Source organism: Daphnia pulicaria, chromosome 4 (genome assembly GCF_021234035.1).
Source record: "Daphnia pulicaria isolate SC F1-1A chromosome 4, SC_F0-13Bv2, whole genome shotgun sequence".
Taxonomy (NCBI): Eukaryota; Metazoa; Arthropoda; class Branchiopoda; order Diplostraca; family Daphniidae; genus Daphnia; species Daphnia pulicaria.
Window position 1 is genome coordinate 9,524,431 of NC_060916.1, and position 22,119 is coordinate 9,546,549.

The window sequence follows — 22,119 nt, forward strand, 5'->3', positions numbered from 1 at the left end:
TTCCCCCAAGAAATGTTTAGAAATTTATCCAGAATTTTAATCGTTAATATCTCGGCTTCAAAGCCGAGTGTTGAAAAAATATTAAATGGTTTGTTGAGATGGGCTATTCCGTCACTTGAAAACAATTAGATTATTTTAGGTGCAGAAGTTGATGAGATAACTGCTGCAAAAAAACAAAAAAAAGTCACAATTTTGGCTACCCTCCCCCCCCACGGTTTTTTTTTAAATATCTCTCAAATTAAAAAAAATAAACGATTGCGGTTTTTACCAATCAACTTAGCGAAAAATTTTGCACAAAAACCATATATTTGTTAATTTTTAGGACCCCTAGCGATGATTTCCGCAAAATCGAAAACCCGCAAACGGTCTGTTTGAGTGGCGGACGGCTTGTTAAAGTAAAATGTTTCACGGTTGACTTATTTATTTTTAGCATAGTTAGAAATTATCTGTAATATATAAAATAGTTTTTCCGAGGAACGGATAAAACTAGACAAGAAGATGAGGACTAGGCAATGTTGTGAAAGGCACAAGAAGGAGAAGAAAAATGAAAATTTCGAAAGGTCGAAACAAAAGAAATATTACGAAGGTTTTTTGGATCCCTCGATTGTCGGTTCGTTTTCATGGTTGCAATATTGACAAGAGATAATGTTATCGGTTACTGATATGAAAAATATATATATATATATTCGTCGAGTTGTTCCTGGCGTACCAAGGGATACAGTCAGAGGAGTTCCACAAAAGACTAGAAGTGCGTTACCTGCTATTCAAATCTTCGCACTGTCAAACTACGAACTAAGTTTTCTATTCGTTGGCAGACATCAAAATAATTTGTGAGTTATATTTTTGATAATTTTTAATTAAATACTATTAATTACATTTATCTTTGCTGTTTTACAAATTATGCATTCCAATTTATAAAATGTATTGAAATCACAATGACAAAGGCCCAGGAATTTCCCCGAGAGTGTTTTTAAAGTATAAAATTGTGAAGGCTTTTAACATAGGGGAGAGTTGTACTAGTTGGCCCTTTTTTTGTTTTTGAGCCCCCATTTCTTTATTTCACAATATTTTTTATCCCCGCTAGGCTTAAAAAAAGAGGAAAAAATTAGCTATCAAAAGTGTATTTTTAGTTTGTGACAATTTGCTTTGTTCAAATCCAAAAGCGCTTTGAAAATGAAGGAGGGTGGGTCGAATCGGGGGGCAACATGCTCATGTACGCGAGGTAGGACGGCCCATGTTATTCTTACGGGCTAAAAGAACATCTGGCGATGGCGTCATCAACTAAATTTTCCGAAAAATTTTCCCTCCCATGTCTAACTCAGCAACACAAGTTGCCCCGAGAAAAAGGTTTCTTTGTATTATTGCGTTTTCAAGTAACAATTTTATCAATAAAAATAAATAAAAATTGGTTTCTGAAAGAAGAAAGAATTTACTTTTAGAAACATATTTTTGATAAATTTTTAGCTAACTTGGGAAGTCCACAAAAGAAAAAAGAAAACGAAATAGACGACACGATTCAAGGGCCAAAAAAATATTTTAGATGGACTATTTCCGTAATTTTTTAAAAAAGATGCGCATTATTAAAAACTATAACTGGTAATTTTTAAAATGCAATCCCTCGATCGCGAGAGGACGAAAAACGGTTGGTGCTAAGTTACACACTACCTCAATTGCCCCGTTCTCCCCTATTTATTTGCATGCCCAATCCTTTATTATATCATATTGGGATTTCAAGGTCTCTTCAAGGATCTTGCGTTTAGGGTTGTCACTTTTAATTAGTCAGGACATATTTGATTTTTTGCAGAAATCACGAATAGGTATTTCAGACGGTCACAATGCACATATGAGAGGTTATGGAATTCCGACAGTTGATTAAGTTACTACTACTAGAAATTTACTGAAGTTACTTTTCAAGTTCAGCTTAGCTCCACTCAATTCTTGTCTACGTATGTTAAAAGTCCAAGTTTGAACAAAAAAACTTAGCTGAACTTTGACACTCACTAAGATAAACAGATTGCTCACTCTATTAAGCTAAAAACCTATTTTCCCCACCTTCAGATTTCAGTGCCCCTTATTTACTTTAGAATTTTCTTGATATTTTATAATAGCGGATGACAGACGAAGCTACGCTTTCCTGGCCTTCACTTTAGACCGGGGGACATACTGTAGGCCTTTTCATATAGTCTAGTGGCCGGCAATATGAAGCCCGAGGTGTAGAGAACTTGTTTGCTTCGTCTGTCATCCGCTAGGAACGCGAGGGAGAGTCATAAAAAATGGCGACTAGGCTGGGTGGGAAACTGGTCAAAATTACACTTTACTAGATTGGGAATAACTCGGCCAATCTTATTCGGAATGTAAATTCCTTTTGGATTGGTATTAAGGGATGGCCGAGCAAACTTTTGGTTGAATTTGTTTTTTTTTAAAGGTTAGCATTTACCCAAAAAGCGATGCCAAAGACCCCCTAAAATTGTTAAAATTTGAAAAACTCAAACTTTAACATTAAATATCTCCCGAACGGCAGGGAATATTTAAATTCTGCAAAAACAGGTGAATCCGGAATAAAAAACTGGATATGTCTGAATTATTTCAGATTTCTTGGTCCCATAGCGGAATGGGAAAAAAGTGGGGTCCATGGATTTGGTGCGGTTGAGTGGTGGATTGCTTGTTAAAACTAAAAGCGCTTTGAAAATGAAGGAGGGTTGGTCGAGTTGAGAGGACAAATGCTCGTGTACGCGGAGTAGAATGGCACAAGTTATCCTTATGGGTCAAAAGAACACCTCGCGATGGCGTTATGAACTAAGTTTTCCGAAAAATTTTCACTCCTATCTCTAAACCAACATTACAATTTTCCCCGAGAAAAGGTGTTTTTGTTAATGTAATGTTTCTTTCAACCAATAATATGGATTTAAATAAATTAAAATTATTTTCTGAAAATTTCCTTTTAGAAATGATTTTTTCTAAATTTTTAGGGTCCACATAAAAAAAAAATGGCAAAAAAATTATTTTATTTGCTGTTCCCATACTACTTGAATTATTTCAGTAATTTGTTTTTAAAGATGCGCATTAGTAAATACTATAACAGGTAATTTTTAAAATGTAATCCCTCGATCGCAAGATAACGAAAAATGTGGGTGCCAACTAGCACACTACTTAATAGACTCTTCCTTACTAAGCCACCTTAGAAAATAACATCGTGCAACCAAACAAAAATTCCAAAGTTATTTTTAAGAATAAAAATACCTGGTTTCCGATGTTGGACAACACGAAAAAACAGCTCCACTTGGTGGCAGAGTGTGGGATTGGTTAACTAGATAGCCAGGATACGCATCATGCACTAGGACTATATTTCAATATTTTTGTACTGAAAAATGAGGATTTGGATGTACATTTTTATGAAACAATTTCAAGAACATATTTGATTAACTAATATTTTCCGGTTGAATAGCATAATGGATTTCGTGAGCAACTATCCTTCTATAACCGGAGAAGAAGATTCGTCGTTTGTGAGCACCCATTCAACACTGCATGATTATGATAAACAAATAACAGCAAGAAGTATACCAAATCAAAGCTGTTTTGAAGATCAGCATGGTTTTTTATTGAAAAACGAATCTGAAGAAGAGGGTAAGAAAGTTATTTTATCCGCAATTTTAAGCAGTTCACCACTAAAAAAGACCAAAAGTGGGGGTTTTATTTTGAGAAAACAAGCGCTGCACGTTAAAAAAACTAATTGAAAAACACGATTGATGCAAAAATTGATGCTGTGAGTCCTGTAGTTTAGAATGTATTTGTAAAAAAAGAAGAGTAGAAAATCCGAGCAAATTTTTTAAAATAAGTTTTTTGGGACAACTCCCAAAAATACTATTTGTGAGAGATTAAAACCATTCCCCATCTATTCAGACATTTTTACCGTTTTGTTTATTTGACTTATAAGCCTAATTGGGTTAGTCTTGATCTTGTACGCATTATCCTGTACGTGTACAGTCTAAACCGTGTGCTCTACCGTGTATTCGCATTTTCTCAACTCGATCCGCTAGGGGAGGGGCTTAGGACCGTTTGTACACGATTTAGACCTATCAGACGACAGCAGAAGCTGTCAATTGTTTTACTCATTGCCTCGTATTCTATTTTAGAATATTCACATCGATTTCGATTATTAACTTGATTTTGGAAAATCTATTATATTTATTCGAATTGTTATATTTTTAGGTAAATATTCGTTTAAAATTACATGAGTATCCACGAATATTTATGTCGATATGCCAGTCAAATTTGACTAGAAAAGTCTTAAAAAGTTGGAATATTTGGACTTTTTTTTTTAGTTTAAATCACGATGTACAGTGGGTACCGAAAGTATCCGTACGGCTGAGAGGATCAGTAGGGAAAACGCGTTTTTCAAAACGCTCCCAAAAATAGAATTCTTGGTGGAATTCGATAAAAATTTTTTCAAAGATTAATATTAGGGCGGGGTATCATGTGATTTTTTTTGGGAATTTTTCGACAACGCGATATGTGGTTTTTATCGCGTTGCGTAAGTATCCGTACGACCGAGAGGCCTAGTAGGGAATGGGCTTATTTTGGAGGCCTGTCATTCGGTATCTACGTAATATTATAGGGTGGGAAAGTTCTTAAAAAAAAGAGCTGCATTAGCTCTATGTGTGGTCATAAGATCACATTTTTCAAATTTCATTTATAGTAATGAAATCGAAATTGAAAACACGAATTATAAGTTTTCCGTTTTCTTCCCCTCGATTCCCCATCACCAGTGTTGCCATATCTCAAAATCCCTTGGATCTTCCCTTGGACGGAAGAGGGAGAAAGAGAAAGGATAAATATTTTTTGATATGGCAACACTGGTGATGGGGAATCGAGGGGAAGAAAACGGAAAACTTATAATTCGTGTTTTCAATTTCGATTTCATTACTATAAATGAAATTTGAAAAATGTGATCTTATGACCACACATAGAGCTAATGCAGCTCTTTTTTTTAAGAACTTTCCCACCCTATAATATTACGTAGATACCGAATGACAGGCCTCCAAAGTAAGCCCATTCCCTACTAGGCCTCTCGGCCGTACGGATACTTACGCAACGCGATAAAAACCACATATCGCGTTGTCGAAAAATTCCCAAAAAAAATCACATGATACCCCGCCCTAATATTAACCTTTGAAAAAAATTTTATCGAATTCCACCGAGAATTCTATTTTTGGGAGCGTTTTGAAAAACGCGTTTCCCCTACTGATCCTCTCAGCCGTACGGATACTTTCGGTACCCACTGTATAATAGACAGGTAGGGCGACGGCTATAGAGACATAGGGCTTTAACACGTCCCCAAAAGGTTCTAGTTTGCTTTGACGTCGTTCTTCGGGGCCTTATGGCGCAAAACGTTTTTTTCAATAGAAATTCAACAAAGGGCGTGTTAACTTATGGCATGGTAGAAGAGGGGCTGGTATGTTCACGCAATAGAAATTTCCCATAAGCTAGATCCTCGGTTTTTCAGTTTTTTTCAAAGTAATTTTCCACGATGTATGGTGTGGCCACCAAGCGTAGCGTTACTGAATCGTGTGTTCTTGAATTGTACTTACAAAAAGGGCTTATTATTAGCAATTTTTGAAATTCTGCAAGCAATTGGTAGCTAAGTTGGAAAAGCGTTGAGCATCCATGTGAGACGACGTAGGTTGAAATCAAAAGTAATTTTTTTAATTTTCCTTTTTTCTATATTTTTAAAGCAAAATTGATAGAATACCTAGATTCTGTAAAAAATGCGAGTTTTTTCACATTTTTTTTGCAAAATCCAAATTTGTTTTCTTTCGCAAGAACTATCTAAACTAACGAAAAAAAGTGTTCAGACATATTTCTGGAGAAAATCCGCTTAGTGTCACTAGCATTCATCAACCTGGGATCCAGCCTTATGGAAAATTTCTAGTGCGTGAACATACCATTCCCTCTTCTACCATGATTATTTTAGCATTAAGCTAATTTTTTTTTAGATTTTCCGTTCAAGGGAAGGGTAGGTTCAAAATGGTTCCCTAAGATTGGGAACACTCTATAGAGCTCCATGCAAATTAGGGTACCTTAAAGGGGGATAACTACAGAACGGGTAAATGTAGGAAACGTGGAAAACTCTGAAATGAAGAGCTTCAAAAGCTCAACAACAGTCTTCATTTTCAGATTTTTCGCGTAATATTTAATGTAGTCAATTGTAATTGAAAAAAGAATTTATTTTTCCCCCATGATTTTCCCTTTCTTCTTATTTTTCTTTAAATTTTGTTATAGGTATAGTCCCTTATCCATCAATATATTATTCACATGCTGTTCTGCTAAAAGGAAATTTGAAAGTGAAAATTCTCAGTTATGAAAGAAGCGGTTCTACAATAAGGGCAAATCCAAATTTGTAAGGAATTATTAAGTAGTGGGTAGACGACAATGCTACCAAATTTCATTAAAACTGCACCTGAAAAACTACAACAGACACTTCAACATTTTTATATAACTTTTACTAAAAGAATGAACACTGAAAAATAAAAGAATTTTGTTTTGATTGATTTGGGGTAAAATACCGTAGAAGCTATGGAAAGTATTGCCGCCACAATAACACAAGACATTAGATCCTTATTATAAAAATTGAACTTCACCTAATCTACAAGTTCTTATGTGTAACATAAAGGATTTTTTTATTTATTGGGTTCTAGTGTCTATTGCTGTAGTTACGATAATACTTGCTTTAGGGTCTACTTTTCTCTATTCCAAACAAGTTATTTAAAAAAATAATTGTTGTTGTTTTTTTTTTTTTTTTTTTTTTTTTCGTGGCTATTTTTAGAAGCAGTTTTTAATTTATTTGTCCTAGTGTTACAATTTAGTAATTCAACCACCGTTTTACTGTCTTCTGGTAGCAGTGGCGCTAACCGAACTTAAATGTTTTGTCGAATAATTTAACTGCCATTTGATTCAACAATTCTTATTTTTAACTGGATCATAACGCTTTCCAATTTTAAATTAATTTCGACGACAACATATAACGGTTGAATTTTTCGACAACATTTTTACGGTTCCCGTACTATATAATATACACAAATTTCGGAACATAATATTTTTTCAATTACCATTAAGATATTTGATCGAGGTGGAATACCAACATTCAAAATGGATTCTACGACGGCGTTATAAACATTTCCAACATCTTCATAATCAACTTCAGTTATTACGGTAAAAGCTAGGAAATAAAATTAATTCTGCATTTTTTCTTTGGGCATGGTACTTCCGGCAAGTTTTGACAGTTTTCATCAAACATCGTATCGATACATCAATATCCACATCTGTTTTATATCAAAGTTCATATCCCTTTCGTTTACCTTAATTGACCTTATTGGTGCACAAAAAAACTGACTGGCAATTTCTTAAATAGTGCTATCTAGGATCAAGGATTCTTATTGGGAGAGACCTTAGCAAAAAAAGGCTATGTGGGACACTTTTTTTACGCTGCCAATTTTTTAACAACGAGTCCATGACTCAACCAGGCCAAACTAGGCCAACTTTGAGGTTTTTTTTTGGAAATCGTGACTAAGAATCAGAGCCGGTCGCGATATAGATCATTCGAAGACAAAATTTTCGGAAAATTGAATGGAACAATCGGCGATTTCGTAGCTGTCATAGTTTTTAAGACATTAATTAAAAACTTACAGGGGGTCGCCGAAAATCATGATTTTTTTTTTGTTTTGTACAGCAGGTGTCTGCCAAACAAAACCATAAAAAAATCGAATTTTCTACAAATGTAGATCTAGCTCCCCTCTAAAGTTTTCTAAAACCGTTTTATTATCTGCCGAGATATTAATAGTTGAATTTTGAAAACAAAATCTTCCATTTTATGTTGTGTTCTGGCTTTATCCTCCTAGCAACCTAGCGAAAGATGTTGAAAACGCGCCAACTAAAAGCTCGGTCGAAGTAGAGGGGAGCTAGATCTAAATTTGTCGAAAATTAGATTTTGGAAAAATGGTTTTGTTTGGCAATACAAAACCCGAAAAATTTCACGATTTTCGGCTACCCCGAAGTGGAGATGCAATAAAAAAGTTAAGATGTGGTCGTTTACCTGGCAACAGTAGCTGCACCACTTAACCCGGACCCAAACAACATGAAATATTTTTTCCGGTTCCCAATTTTTTGTTTTTCCCATAATTAATGAGAAATTCAAAAAAAAGTTTATAGGATAGATAAAACATAATTTTAAATACGCTGTATTTATTTCATAATTTTTTAACAAATTGCAAATATGAAAATTGCCGTGTACATTTAAGCCCATAGTCCCACATAGCCCCGGTCTCCCCTACTAGGTTAATCTTAAAATTTAAAAAAAGGAAGGTGAGGAATATTCCAATTGGGGGGGGGGGGGGGGGGGGGGTTTAAAAAAGGGTTTTGTCTCACCTAACTTTTTTGTATGATAAAAACGGATACAATTAAAGAAAATCCTGCAAAGTTGATAGCTAGAATGCTACATTTTCATATATATTTTTTTAATACAAACAAAAAAGTTGCGCGAAGATGAACGTTCCTGAATCTATTTATTTTTACGTTTCTTTTCGGATTTTGGTGCAGTTTATTGAGAAAGATCCTCGCTCTCCGCTTTTTCATACGCTCGAGAAAAAGCGAGCCTTAATAAAACCCTAGGTGGCACTTTAAAAAATTGCACATCACGAAGTGTTCTTCTGAATAAACATTTAGATGCTGCTTCCCTTTGATTCAACCCAAACTTCTTGTTAAACAGAGGAGAATTGCTTACCCTTCCTTCTTCTGGTGTAAAAACTACCGTTAAAAATAAGAAAGGCAGCACCTAAAAGTTTATTCGGAAAAGCACGTACTGACAGGTGGTATGGGTAGATAATTCTCGAAAAAACATTTTATTTTTTTACATTAAAAAACTATTTGATGTAACCATCAAATATCAAATAGAAAATTCCTACAAGGCAATCAGAAAAGTGATGGAAGATAATAACGTTTAACCTCGTTTTTTTAAATCGTGGCACGCATCATTTTGCACACAAATTAATAATTTTAGTACGGAAAAATAACCATTTCTCATAAATGTTTCCATGTTTTAGTGTGTCGAAGTAAAATAAATAAATTTTTACTTTCATAAGCGGTAGATGTACACATTTATCATGATTAAGTTGGCATTTCAACAACTCTTTGATAATGAAATATTTTACTTCAAAATTTCACCATGGAACTATACAATTTTAGAACTTCATTAAACATCCCATTTCCTTCGAAGACACACCGCGAGCAGAGAGCAAGCTTCAAGGCGGAACTTAATAAAAGAAAAATCAAACAAAATAGTATTCCTCGGTGAGCCAAAATCTGAATTCATCACATTACGAGTAACTTTTAACAAATGTACATTTATTTTTAAAGGTTTCCTTTAGTACCTGAAGCCTTAGTATCTTTAGATCAAATGGAACTGAGAATGTCGCAGTTAGAAAATTATTTAAACGCTGTTCTGGAAAACGTTGTCTATCGCAATCACTTCGAAACGGTACATTTTCCAATCAGAATTCTTATACATTCTGGTATTGTAAAAGTAGTTGTTTCGCCGTTTCAAGATGAAACATGTAAATTACCCAGAAATTCATCCAATTAATTATCTGACATCAATAATCTATTAACACTTTGAATGCCAGACATAGCCTAACGAATTTATAAGTGCATATTCGAGTATCTCCATAAATCCAAGCTGAGAGAGTTTTTAAAGACATTATGAAGGGTACTAAAAGAAATATTCTATACTTCCAATCGTCCTTTTTATTCCTTAAGTCAAATGTATCTTAAAATTCAATCCTTGTCATTCTAATTCATTATAGGCATTACCAGCAAACGGTTTTTACCGTTAAATAATGTACTTTCTGACAAAGAAAATTAATTTAATTTATAAAGCTTTTGATGTTGATTTGTCCAATATTGTAAATTCTGAGCCATGCCTTTTTACGAAATATGTCATTTCTTAGTTGCATAGAAATGTGGCATTGTAAAATATCGATGTTTCATTTATTCTAGTTTGAAACTAGGCATAAAATATTTTTTAAACTGCTTTGTGTAAGTTTTTGAAAATTTGTTATCCATGTTATTCAGATGCGTTTTTTAGAGATCAGTCAATTTTCATTCGTTGACCAACTTGGGGTGAAACGAAAGGAAGGATTGGTGAAAAAACACAATGGGGATAATTCGTCAGTCAAGTATAATATTTACTGCAGAGAAGAAGACGGACAGGCAGGATGCTGTTGTTACATCATCTGCTGTGAAAGGTAAAGAGAAATCGCATTATTTACTTTAAAAATTTGCTTTCGGTTAAAATGACCTTTTTGATTAAATTCTTAATTGAACTTTAATTGATACTATTAAGAATGGATACAAAACTATAAATATCGAAATATTATTTTACTTAGTAAATGCCAAAATTCAAAGGTTTCATTTTAGAAGAATGTAAAACATACCCGTATCAGGAATCTGGTACGGGAATTAATATGTGTTTTTAGATTGGTGCCTACCACTAATAAATAAAGTTAAAGTTAAAGGGTTGCACTATGGTTGACTATTTATGGAAAAAGAAGATAAAACTATTCGCTGTAATTGTATAAATTTATGTAAAACTGTTATTTGCATTATCCAAATTCGTTCAGGTTTAGAAAATCTATTTTAAGTAAACACTAAACGAAACTTGAACAAAAGTTAACATTGTTAATAAGTGGAAGTCATACATATTATGATGTTTAAAATGTTATTACCGTTATTATGTTTATATTATGTTTTATTATATTATGTTATTATATTTTTTAGAAACTGACTGGGAACAGATAGTTGTAAAACAACTTTTGCCTCGACGTTAACTCCCTTAGGAAGCTGCCAAGCTGTCAAAAGTAGTAACTAGGAATCTGAAAGGAAATTTTGCTAGCTGGTTGTCAGGAATATTGAAACGTCATGGCTGAATTTGTCAGATTGGACAATTCACAACCAATCATTTTTTTCCTTCCTAACCTGCTCCGAACATTAAGCAGTAAAAACGAAGGGTGTAACCTACATGATCGAACCAGATTTTATGCGAATAACCAGAAAATGCGATAATTATGTAGGGGACACATTTTTTCCTTAAAACTACTTAATAGTTATTTAATAAAATGCCAAGAAGAAAAAATGTAAAAAATAAAAGGATTACAATTTAGGGGGGGGGAGTACGCAAACGAAAAGGAAATTCCTTTCTCTTTCAGAAATGCTGTATTTTTATGTATTATATTAAGTATAAGCGAAGATACAATAAAAACAGTTGAGATGTCTTTTTTTTAAATCTCTTTTGGTCGTTTACCTAGAAAAATTGATTGTACCATTTAACCCGAACCCAAACAACATCAAATAAACTAAATTATAAAATACTTAGGAACACATATTTTATAAAATAAAATATAGACATACCACATCCATATAAGATTTCAAGAAAAAAAGTTTATGGGATAAAAAAACATGATTTAACATACGATGTATTTATTTCAGAATTTTTAAACAAATTATCGTTATAAAAATTGCCCTGCACGTTAGCCCCGGTCTCCTTTAGATGATAATAGATCATAGATAATAGATAAATTTCAATCGCAGTCGAAACAAAAAAAATGCATTTTCCAAGAAAATGTTAAGTAATTTATTGATTTTCTTCAATAAGAATTTGCAAATTTGTGGCTGAAATTGTGAAATTTCAAACTAAAAATGCCTACATTTTGGTGGCTTATTTTATTTAAAATTTGGCATAAGTGCATAAAACTATTTTATTTCTTGTTTAAGATTTGGATTTTCTGGATTTTGGAAAAGAAGATGGATTTTCGTCAAAGATTCGTTTTTTGGTTATTTTCGACCTGCAACAAATGAAATACGATGTATACTTCTTATGGACCAGGAGTTTCAAGTGCGAACAGGATATTCTGAAACCGGTTTAAAATATGGAATGATCGTATCTAACTCCTGTCGAAAACTTGTCATCAAAGGCTTAACGAAGAGAGAGACAAATGAATGGATAGACTGCATTCAACAAGTCATGAACACTACTGGTATTTATCGTCGGTTTCCATACCTACCAAACACACATAACTAATAAGGTTACATTAAAGGCAGTGATTTTGTCCAACTGAAAGGGGAAAACCGTTTCAGAAGTTTTGTACCAGCAAGAGAAAATGCGGTTTGTGGTTGGTTTGTTGATGGTGCAGATTTCATGTCTACTGTTGCAGATTTCATCGAGAATGCAAAAGAAGAAATTATGATTTCTGACTGGTTTAAAAAAATTTCTTTATGACTTAGGTTTTTATAATCTAATCCAATTTTCTTTTTAGGTGGTTGAGTCCTGAAATATACATGAAAAGACCCGTTGTTGATGGTAAGTTTTTTTTTTAAATTTCCATACATACGTATAATTAAAATATAAATATAGGTAACAAATGGCGACTTGATACAATTCTTCGTCGGAAAGCTGTACGTATACTTCATATTTATATTTCTCATTTCATCTCCATATTTTGTTTACCGCATAGCAGTGATCTTATGAATATTGAAAATTATATTAAAATTCTAGTTGAACAATATGGAGAGGTTTGCTCCTATAGCTTTATTTCCCTATATCCAGGATTCTAATTGATTCTATTTTAGCTGAACTGGTTTATCTATACGTAATTTAAACGTAGAAAATTTTAGGCGTTAGACACCGTCTGTTTACTTTTTGATCGTCAATTTGGTTTAAGCAACACCCTTATATTCGACTGAAATGGCGTACCCCCTCTGCACAAAAGACGCGACAACAACTTGCGTTCACATATCTTCTTCTTAAAGAAAAACATTAATAGAATAATTAATAATAACTTATGTTTGAGATATTTTTATCGCTATTTCTTAATATTTAATATTGGATATGGGTAGGCAAGTAAAGTGCGTTTTTGGTGCAGTGTGGGGGCGATTCCCGGCCATCCCTTTGATACCGATACGTGAGCAGGGTTGTTAATATCGCAAAAAATAAGTATTTCCGATTGCGATATCGATATTGGTGTTTTTTTTATTGCCGACTATCGAGCGATGAAGTTTCAAAAAAGTATCGGTGCGATAATCGCCGATAGTCGCCGATACTTTTTACAACGTTGCAAAATTTCAAAAAACGATTATAAAATATTTTTTTGCATATTTTTTTTTAAAGCAGAAAAACTATATTAACAATTTCCCTTGTTTTCCAGCTCGGACGTGGTATTAAAAAAACTTGGATGGGCGAATACACCACTGTAGTGCTCATCCATTTTCAGCTGTAACTTAATGCTATTTTTAAGCAGTCTGCAGTTTAAAAAACACTATCGCTATCGCGTCATCGGCGATGAAAACGCGATTATCGATCGATACTCATTTTGAAACCTATCGCGCGATAATCGCTCGAACAAAAAATTTCATTCCGATGACGATTTCATCGTTCATCGCGGCGATATTAACAACCCTGTACGTGAGTAAGGTTTCGTAGACAAGTAAATGAACATAGTATCCTGTACAAAACATAAAACTCTTTAAATACGCATTTACAAAATAAATTTCAATAATTTTATATTAAAGCTATTCTGAATTTCAATTTTGTAGAACCTTCCATAAAACCCATCGTTTACCAATAGATTTTTACTACAAATAAATATTTTCAGTGAAAGTTCGAGTTATTTAGAAAAGAACCAGTTTGACTAAAGTAAGACCAATCGAAAATCAGAATGGGGGAATAATAAATTTAGATTCTTCCTATAAAACGGTTAAGGATACTTTTATGTATTCTGATATATACTTATTTTATGTTTATAGAACCCTTATGTATACATTTTGGTGGGCGTCAAGGAAGTAAGCTGATTTTTTGGCATAGACTTTTTTTTTGTTAGAAATAGCCTTATTTTTGCCCATGTCCCCTTCTTTCCCACCCCATGGTTTTGTCAAGATTTCTTCTTGTTTTTATTTTCTTAGGAACGGTAACTATCCCCCACTTGAACAAAAACGAAATCCACCCCCTCCGAAAACAAGACAAAGGAGAACACGCGAAAATTTATTTATACCTATCCTCCTTTTTAATATAAAATTCTGAAAAAAAAATCGTTGACCTCCGTCGAAACCTGTTTTTGAGAGTGCCACGAAAATAACCTTTTACATAAGATTCACGCGTTCCCAATTTTCTGTTAGGCACTGTATGATAAAATGAAATGGGTAGTCAAAAGCTTCGGTGTATTTGAAATAAGATTCCGGGCTACAATAAAATGCGCCATAAAAAATGTTATTCGTTAAAAAAATATATGTAGTCGTCCTAACAAAAATGGAAAAAAACAATCAAAATGTATCATGTGATTGAATTACAGGAAGAAGGTGTTCGTGTATTTGTTTTACTCTACAAAGAGGTTGAAATGGCGCTTGGCATCAACAGCTTTTATTCAAAAAAGATTTTGTCCCAATTACATCCAAATATTAGAGTTCTTCGTCATCCAGATCATATTGCCGGAACAGGAACGTTATTATGGGTAACTTATTACGATATAGTATTCCGGTTTATTTTTAACTTCTCTTTATACATTTAAATTAAGGCGCACCATGAAAAATTAGTTGTAATTGATCAAGCTACTGCTTTTGTTGGTGGAATAGATCTTTGCTTTGGAAGATGGGACGATGAAAAACACAGGTAGCAAGGATAAATAGGTGGATCACCCTAAGTAAATAATATTTTAAAACGTTGGTATCTTTCTTAGATTGACAGATTTAGGAAGTGCAAGTTGGTCAAATTCCGCCATTGGAATGTTAAATATTACCTCAAGTCACACGAAAGGACAGCAAAAACCAGGTGCTGTTTTTCATTTGGCAAAAACAGCAAATCAAGTTACCCTTGGAACTGTTACTTCAGAGTATAACCTAAAATAATTATTTTTTTATAAATAAGTTCATGATATTTGTTTTCAGTGACCTGAAAGTAATCGTATAGAATCCCTTCCTAAAATATCTGTTCAGGCTGATACCTGGTACAGAAGATAACTCACACATGTTTAATAATGGGGAATAGTTTGTTTGCTATAGCACCTCTCATTTTTTTTATCCATTACTGTGACACTATATTTTACTGTAGAAATTCAGATATTCTTTCTACTGTACAAGAATCGTGCAGCTTGTCGAGTGGGTCTGCATCTTTTGAAATTTTGTTTAATTAATAAGTTAGAAGAAAATTAAGGAATTCGTAAGACCAATTTTGATGTGGACAGCAAATCTGTTTAATGGTTTATCACATGGTCTATATGCTTTACGAGTCACTTCTTGAGGTACGTTGGGAGTACAGCCTTTTTTTATTGTTTTGGGAATTATTTTTATGCGTTTTTTTGTTCAAGCATCCGTAATGTGGAAGAAAAGTGGTTTTCGTTTGTGAAAAACTTTTTAACCCCTTTGATACATAAAACGATTCCAAAGCCAGTACTCTGGACGTACCTTTATGTTCATCCTGGCTACAATAATATAGTACGAGCGGATTTTGTTTAAAAAGATAGCTTGCTCACGAGATCACATTGCAACGCCACTATTTATACATGAGCTAAGCTATACAGGGATCATTCAGTTTCTTTTCTTACAATTTTTCGATAGTCTTTATATCGATTTTTAATGGCTTTAAATTCACAATATCTTATGATGAATTTAAAAATATGATTAATGAAAATTTTCTTCAAGTGGAATTAATATTTGACATAAAAATGGGTTTAATTTACATATTGTTTTCCATATATTGTTATTTGTACATTTAAGTCGAAATTCGTTTTATTCACAAACTCTAAGAACATTAATTGATTATCATATTTCTGCCACTTTCTCTTCCCTAATTCACATTCGTTTATTTTTGAAGAGCAACAAGGTTTGATTGTGTTTCAAAAGAGGATAATACAGATAAATTGGAAGAACAGGAAGAAAACCCAAGCACTACAAAAAAATCAAGAAAACATAAAATTGTACATTTTCATGGTAATAACCCACTGGAATACTCATATTTTGTTTGTTTTCCATAAGATAACAATATGTTGGGTCTACTTTTTTCATTTTTTTATAATTGTAGTATTATGAGCCTATTTAGGAAACCGAAACAAATAACTTTTTAATAATTTCAGATGTGAAATCTAAGGACAACGTACTTCAATCCAATATCCTTAAAAAAACATTTTACAGAGAAGTTAGTAACAAAAATAAGTAAGTATTTGAGATATTTTAATATCCATTTTACAGTGTTTCCCCTAAATTAGGCTAACTTAGTCGAAGATTTCTTATGAATTATTTTGAATGAATCATTAGTAAATTCGCAATTTTTTTATGGTTTTCATAATTTAAGAAACCAGAACGAAGAACCCGCTAGTAACCTAAATGTTGCAAATGAAACACATAAGGAATGTGAAGGTTCTACAAAATTATGGGTCGGAAAGGACTACACAAATTTCATAGTTAAAGATTCTGATCACTTAGATGAACCACTAACAGGTTAGTTTCTTAAAAATGAAAGAAAAAATATTTAAATAATTTAACTGGGTTTAAAAGTTACGGATCGTCATTCTTTTCCTATTTAAGATTCTGTTGATCGTACAACTACACCAAGAATGCCTTGGCATGATATTGGAGTAAGCAGTAGTAACAAAGTGATAAATTATCGTTTTTAACAAAAAGTGTAAAATATCTCCCATTTGAAAATTTTCAGTGTGTGGTTTCAGGAAAATCAGCTCGTGATGTTGCACGTCATTTCATTCAAAGATGGAATGCTACAAAGGTATAATAATGAAATGGTTGAAATAAATCAAATATTTACAAAAATTGCAAATTTGACAAATCAGGTTGAAAAGGCAAAGGAAAACATCGATTTCCCGTTTTTAGTACCAAAATCATACAGTATTTGTGATCCTTGTTTGAAGACAAACAACCTTACGACTTTTGCGAACTGTCAAGTAATCAAACATAGACATATATTCTATTGTAATATTTTAACACTTAAGTCAGGTCCTTCGAAGCAGCAGTACATGGAGTGTAGGGTCTCGGATTACAGAAGATTCAATTCATTCGGCGTACATTCATGCCATTGAGAATTCAGAACATTTTATTTACATGTACATAAATATAGAAACAAATTGTTTTTAGATTTTTAACCAAACTAAATTTGTAATGCAGTGAAAATCAATTTTTCATCACGTTAGCTAGTGATTCTGGAGTCAGTAATCGTGTGGGAGCGGCTCTCTATGATCGAATTGTTTTAGCTGCAGAGTAAGAAATTTATCTATTTATTATTGAAAATGCCATAATTTTACCTTATGTATTTTTTAGAAGAAAATCTCGATTTCGTGTGATAGTCGTTCTTCCATTGCTACCTGGCTTTGAAGGTCAAATAGGAACAAAATCGGGTATTGCCATGCATGCCATAATGCATTGGAATTACGCCTCCATTTCTAGGTAGATTTATTCTCATTCTCGTACGAAAATTTTACTTTCATTAAATTTTTCGCCATAGATTTCAATTTGACTTTTTTATCCTTCCAATTTCATCCTGATAGCTTAGAGATCGTCTACAATTCCTTCGCTCTAGATGATTTTTTCAAAGACGACATTCCATTCAAACAGACAACTTTTTGCCGTTTTTCTGACCAAAGAAATGCGATTTAAAAAGTTGTAAAATAGCTAAATTAGTAAGTGTTGTAAACCGCTGACAGCTCAGGTCCCCCCCCCCCAACAAAAAAAATCGTCACTTCGTCTGTCTTGTTTTTCCATCCTCTAAGCCACCTTCCCTTGAAAATAAATGAATGATATTTCTCTTTTGCGGTAGGGTTCTGCATTTTCCACCCTCCAAAGGACCCCTCTAAAGATTTAACATAGGCTAAATAATGATTTAGAGGGAGAGAGGGAAATAAAAGAATGAAAAATAAAGCAATGACGTTGATGTAAACCGTGTTTAAATAAAATTTATGTTGTAGAGGAAAACATTCTTTATTGGAAAGATTAAGATTAACGAAGATTGATCCAATGGAATACGTATCGTTTTATGGTCTTCGAACTCATTCGCAACTAAATCAGCAACTGGTATTATGTGTTTGTTATTCTTATCAAATTACTCAATATTAACTTGAATTTTTCTATTGATGAATTGCAGGTTACTGAGTTGATTTATGTTCATTCTAAATTAATGATTGTTGATGATAAACTAGTAATTTGTGGGTAAGTAATATTTTAAAACGATTTTATGAAATGAAATTAGTAGAATACTAACTAAAACTTTTTCAAGTTCTGCTAACATCAATGATCGCAGTTTGTTAGGAAAGCGAGATTCTGAGATAGCGACAATTATTGAAGTGAGTCCAAAAAAATAATTGTGATAACATTTTAAGATTCAAAAATGTTTTGAATAGGATTCCTCGTTTGTCGAATCATTTATGGATGGGAAACCTTATTTAGCTGGAAAATTTGCATTATCACTCAGGAAGAGACTTTTCCGTGAGCATTTAGGTTTATTAAATATGGAAAATGGATCTAAACAGGATGTTCGGGATCCAATTACCGATTCATTTTATAAAGACACTTGGATTCGAATCGCAGCACTTAATACAAAAATATACGAAGAAGTCTTCCGTTGCATCCCATGTAATATTAAAATTTGAAATGGTTTATTGTATTTATTATATTCAGAATTTTGTAGGTGACGAGGTTACCTCCTTCGAAAAACTAAGGGAATTCCAATCTGTCTTGCCATTATCATTGACAGACCCAGTTGTTGCTGAACAAAAATTAAAAAAAATTCAGGTGAAAAATTTTCCTTTTCACAAATTGTTGTTTTAATATATAATTATATTATTCAAAATTTAGGGACATCTTGTACTTCTTCCATTAAATTTCATGAATCAAGAAGATTTGACTCCGGCTTCTGGCACCCCGGAAGCTTTAATGCCAATGTCTTTATGGACGTAGCCATATTTTTAAACCACTTCCATGAGGTGTTAATGGAATGTGTTCCTCTTTCGAGTCCGTATTAGAATTACACATTTTAGTTGTAATATAAATCAACTCAACTTTATGGTTTTAATGTCTGGTTGGGAAGAGCCGAAATGCCTTAAGAAACTATATTTGATCTGTCCCTTAAATCAATAACTATCTTTTAAAAAAGAAAATTTTGGGAATGCTTTAACAAAGTTTCATCCGTTATCTGTTACTATTATAGAATTGGCTTTAGCACTCGACGTAGCAAGATGAAATCTGTCACAACACCATCTATCATTTCAGCTATTCTATCATACGTATAATGTCCTATTGCAGTTATCAAGATATATAACTATAACTCATTTGAAAGGAAAGTGAAATAATAATGAATGTCACCTTCATAACGTTTACACTTTATCCCAGCTGAGTTTCTGGTCGACAGACTCGTCTTAGTTCTAGCCAATGAGGCGTAATACCCAAAAAGCTTCGTTTAAGCGAGTCCCAGACGTCAGCAGTCAAACAAACCAAAACAGCTGATTGGAATTTAACCTTCAATTTTGTCTTAAAATCTAGGTACGATTTTGCAACAATTTGTTTAAGAGTTTAACACAACAGATATTTACCCTCATGTCAATCTCTTTCAAAATATTTCTTTAATACGTCGAATCAGCTGTGGAAATAGTTAGGAAGGGTAAATATCGCCTACTAGAGCAAAGGAAAATTTCCCACCTCCAAAAATGAAACAAAGGGGAAAACGCGACAAAACCGCGGGGTGGGATAGAAGGGAAGAAATGGGCAAAAATGACAAATCTCATTTTCAATTCGAAATTCATTATATTAAATGAAACTGAAAAAATTTGAAAATGACACTTGTCATAGAACTAACGAAGCTCTTTATTTTGCACTTTTTGGCGTCTTCGAAGGGTTATTTTTCCCTATTATTAGATAGCGGCAAAGTAGCCAACCATTATGGTTACTTCCAAAAAATTCAATGCCCTCCGTCAAAAACCCAATTTTTTAGAACGCGGCGAAAATCGGCTTTTTACATAAACTTCTTTCGCGCGTTTCCAATCTTCTCGTAGGTACTGTACAACAACTAATCAAAATAATGATCTTAAACAAATAAAGAATGCGTATTACCTTAAGGTGTGGAACCCCGGACCCCGGGCCCCGGGTGCAAAATGAACCTTGGATTTTCATCCACAACTTTAACAACTACCATGTACGTATTATTTTTGTTAGGCAGCGAAAGCTTCCTTACTCACTGCAACACTTGATTTAGGAGGCCTTAGGAGGCCACTGGTGACCACAATAAAAATCCCAGCCACAGCTATTGAGAAGGAAGTGGTCACCCGAACTTTTATGCAATCTCCTCCATTTGCTTCCTCAGCCTATACCAGTAGCAGGCAGCCGACTCTCTATTCTCTCCCCTATTCTCCCTCTCTATTCTCTCTCTCTATTCTCCCTCTCTATTCTCCCTCTCTACTCCCCCTCTCTATGCTCCCTCTCTACTCTCCCTCTCAGTTCTCCGGTTCTCCCTCTAGCATCCCCGCTTGTTTTTGTGTTCAGTCCTTTCAATACATCGTTAAACTATAAAGTAGAACGCTCAATTTACCTCGCGTTCCTGGTGGATGACAGCCGAAGCTACGCTTTCCTGGCCTTCACTTTAGACCGGGGGACATACTGTAGGCCCTTTCATATAGTCTAGTGGCCGGCAATATGAAGCCCGAGGTGCAGAGAACTCGTATGCTTCGGCTGTCATCCGCCAGGAACGCGAGGGAGAGTGATAAAAAATGGCGACTAGGCTGGGTGGGAAACTTGTCAAAATTACATTTTACTAGATTGGGAATAAATCGACCAATCTAATCCAGAATGTAAATTCCTTTTGGATTCGTAATGAGGGATGGCCGAGCAAACTTTTGGGAGAATTTGTTTTTGTTTCAAGATTAGCATTTACCCAAAAAGTGTTACCAAAATCCCCAAAAATTGTTAAAATTTGAAAAACCCAGACTTTAACATTAAATATCTCCCGAACGGCAGGGAATATTGAAATTCTGCAAAAACAGGTGAATCCGGAGTAAAAAACTGGATATGCCTGAATTATTTCAGATTTTTAGGTTCCATATGGGAATGGGAAAAAAGAGGGGTCCATGGATTTGGTGCGCTTGAGTGGTGGATTGCTTGTTAATATGTCCCTTACTCTGTCTATGGAGGTAGACCCCCCCCACTGCTCTAGATGCCAATACTGGAGCCATTGCGTTAGCTAACAAATCGTTACAAATCACAACCCTGACGCACGACAACGTCCTTGACGCGTCGTATACCAAATCCCCAAGTCTTGTTTTCCATTGGATTGGAGACGAAGCCCGACGACCCAGCCCTCGTCAAAAACCACCCACCCACCCAACTTCAAAGTTGAGTAGGTGGGTGAAAGGGTGACGAGATAATAGAGAGAGAGAGATAAGACTTGGGGATTTTGCATACGACGCGTAATGGACGTTGCCGTGCGTCAGGGTTGACACCTTAGTGATTTTGTACCAAAACGCAACAGACGCTTCGGTCCCAACCCTACTCACCCGATGAAGGACTAAAAAACATCTAGACCTCTCAGAGAAAAGATTCCCTATTTCGAGAGAGTCGATTTTAAAGAACAGATAAAACGTTATTTTTCTGAACAATTCAAAAAATTAGCTCTGCCATTCCAGGAACATTTAGCCAACCTGAAAACCCAGAACCCGTTACTGGATACAATGAATGGAAAGATTTAATCATAGAACCATTTAAGGACCCATCTGAGAATCAATTTTTTAAGAACGAACTGTCTGAAATTGAACAAAAAGCTAACGAACGAGTAAGAGAATTTCGCCCACGTTTAGAAACATGATTTGTTAAAGCCTACAACGGAATGCTTTTTTCCATAGTACAAATGAAGATATGACTCTCAAAAGAAACGACATTCGAAGGAAAAAAAGAATGCATTTGAAGGAGGACTCAAAAGGGAGTTACTCCCAGGTGAAAACAGAGTACTGCGCGATGCTGACTACGCAACATGTGAAGTCACAGCAACAGATATAGAAAGAAGTTTAGCACGCAAAAAATCAACTTCTCACAAAAACC

At 34.1% G+C, this 22,119-nt stretch overlaps 1 protein-coding gene across 3 annotated transcripts; it reads left to right on the forward strand.

Annotated features, from left to right (window-relative positions):
* The first annotated feature begins 262 nt into the window (after nucleotides 1-262).
* On the forward strand, nucleotides 263-19,085 carry LOC124337503 (phospholipase D1-like). 3 transcript variants are annotated; one of them, XM_046791514.1, is made up of 29 exons: nucleotides 271-830; nucleotides 3,446-3,624; nucleotides 6,280-6,397; nucleotides 7,114-7,209; nucleotides 9,238-9,342; nucleotides 9,409-9,529; nucleotides 10,123-10,295; nucleotides 11,821-12,083; nucleotides 12,144-12,303; nucleotides 12,363-12,406; nucleotides 12,461-12,501; nucleotides 14,391-14,549; nucleotides 14,613-14,707; nucleotides 14,775-14,927; nucleotides 15,908-16,023; nucleotides 16,167-16,245; nucleotides 16,385-16,530; nucleotides 16,618-16,667; nucleotides 16,745-16,813; nucleotides 16,878-16,988; nucleotides 17,041-17,147; nucleotides 17,209-17,301; nucleotides 17,362-17,487; nucleotides 18,006-18,111; nucleotides 18,182-18,246; nucleotides 18,314-18,380; nucleotides 18,438-18,669; nucleotides 18,725-18,828; nucleotides 18,892-19,085. In XM_046791514.1, exons 1-29 carry the CDS (start codon nucleotides 646-648, stop codon nucleotides 18,991-18,993), a joined length of 3,465 nt encoding a protein of 1,154 aa, XP_046647470.1. In that variant the 5' UTR covers nucleotides 271-645; the 3' UTR covers nucleotides 18,994-19,085. The 3 variants fall into 3 exon arrangements, with proteins under 3 accessions (XP_046647471.1, XP_046647470.1, XP_046647472.1); XM_046791516.1 differs by lacking the exons at nucleotides 6,280-6,397; nucleotides 7,114-7,209 and having other exon boundaries at nucleotides 272-830; XM_046791515.1 differs by lacking the exons at nucleotides 18,006-18,111; nucleotides 18,182-18,246; nucleotides 18,314-18,380; ... (1 more) ...; nucleotides 18,725-18,828; nucleotides 18,892-19,085 and adding an exon at nucleotides 17,546-17,958 and having other exon boundaries at nucleotides 263-830.
* Nucleotides 19,086-22,119: the final 3,034 nt, after the last annotated feature.

What these genes read in the sequence shown, in the direction of transcription:
- LOC124337503 (XM_046791514.1), top strand. Translation starts at nt 646, where the DNA reads ATGTTATCGGTTACTGATATGAAAAATATATATATATATATTCGTCGA. An exon ending in CGAATTGTTTTAGCTGCAGA is followed by an intron (nt 17,302 to 17,361) that starts GTAAGAAATTTA and finishes TGTATTTTTTAG; the next exon opens with AAGAAAATCTCGATTTCGTG. An exon ending in AGTCTTCCGTTGCATCCCAT is followed by an intron (nt 18,670 to 18,724) that starts GTAATATTAAAA and finishes AGAATTTTGTAG; the next exon opens with GTGACGAGGTTACCTCCTTC.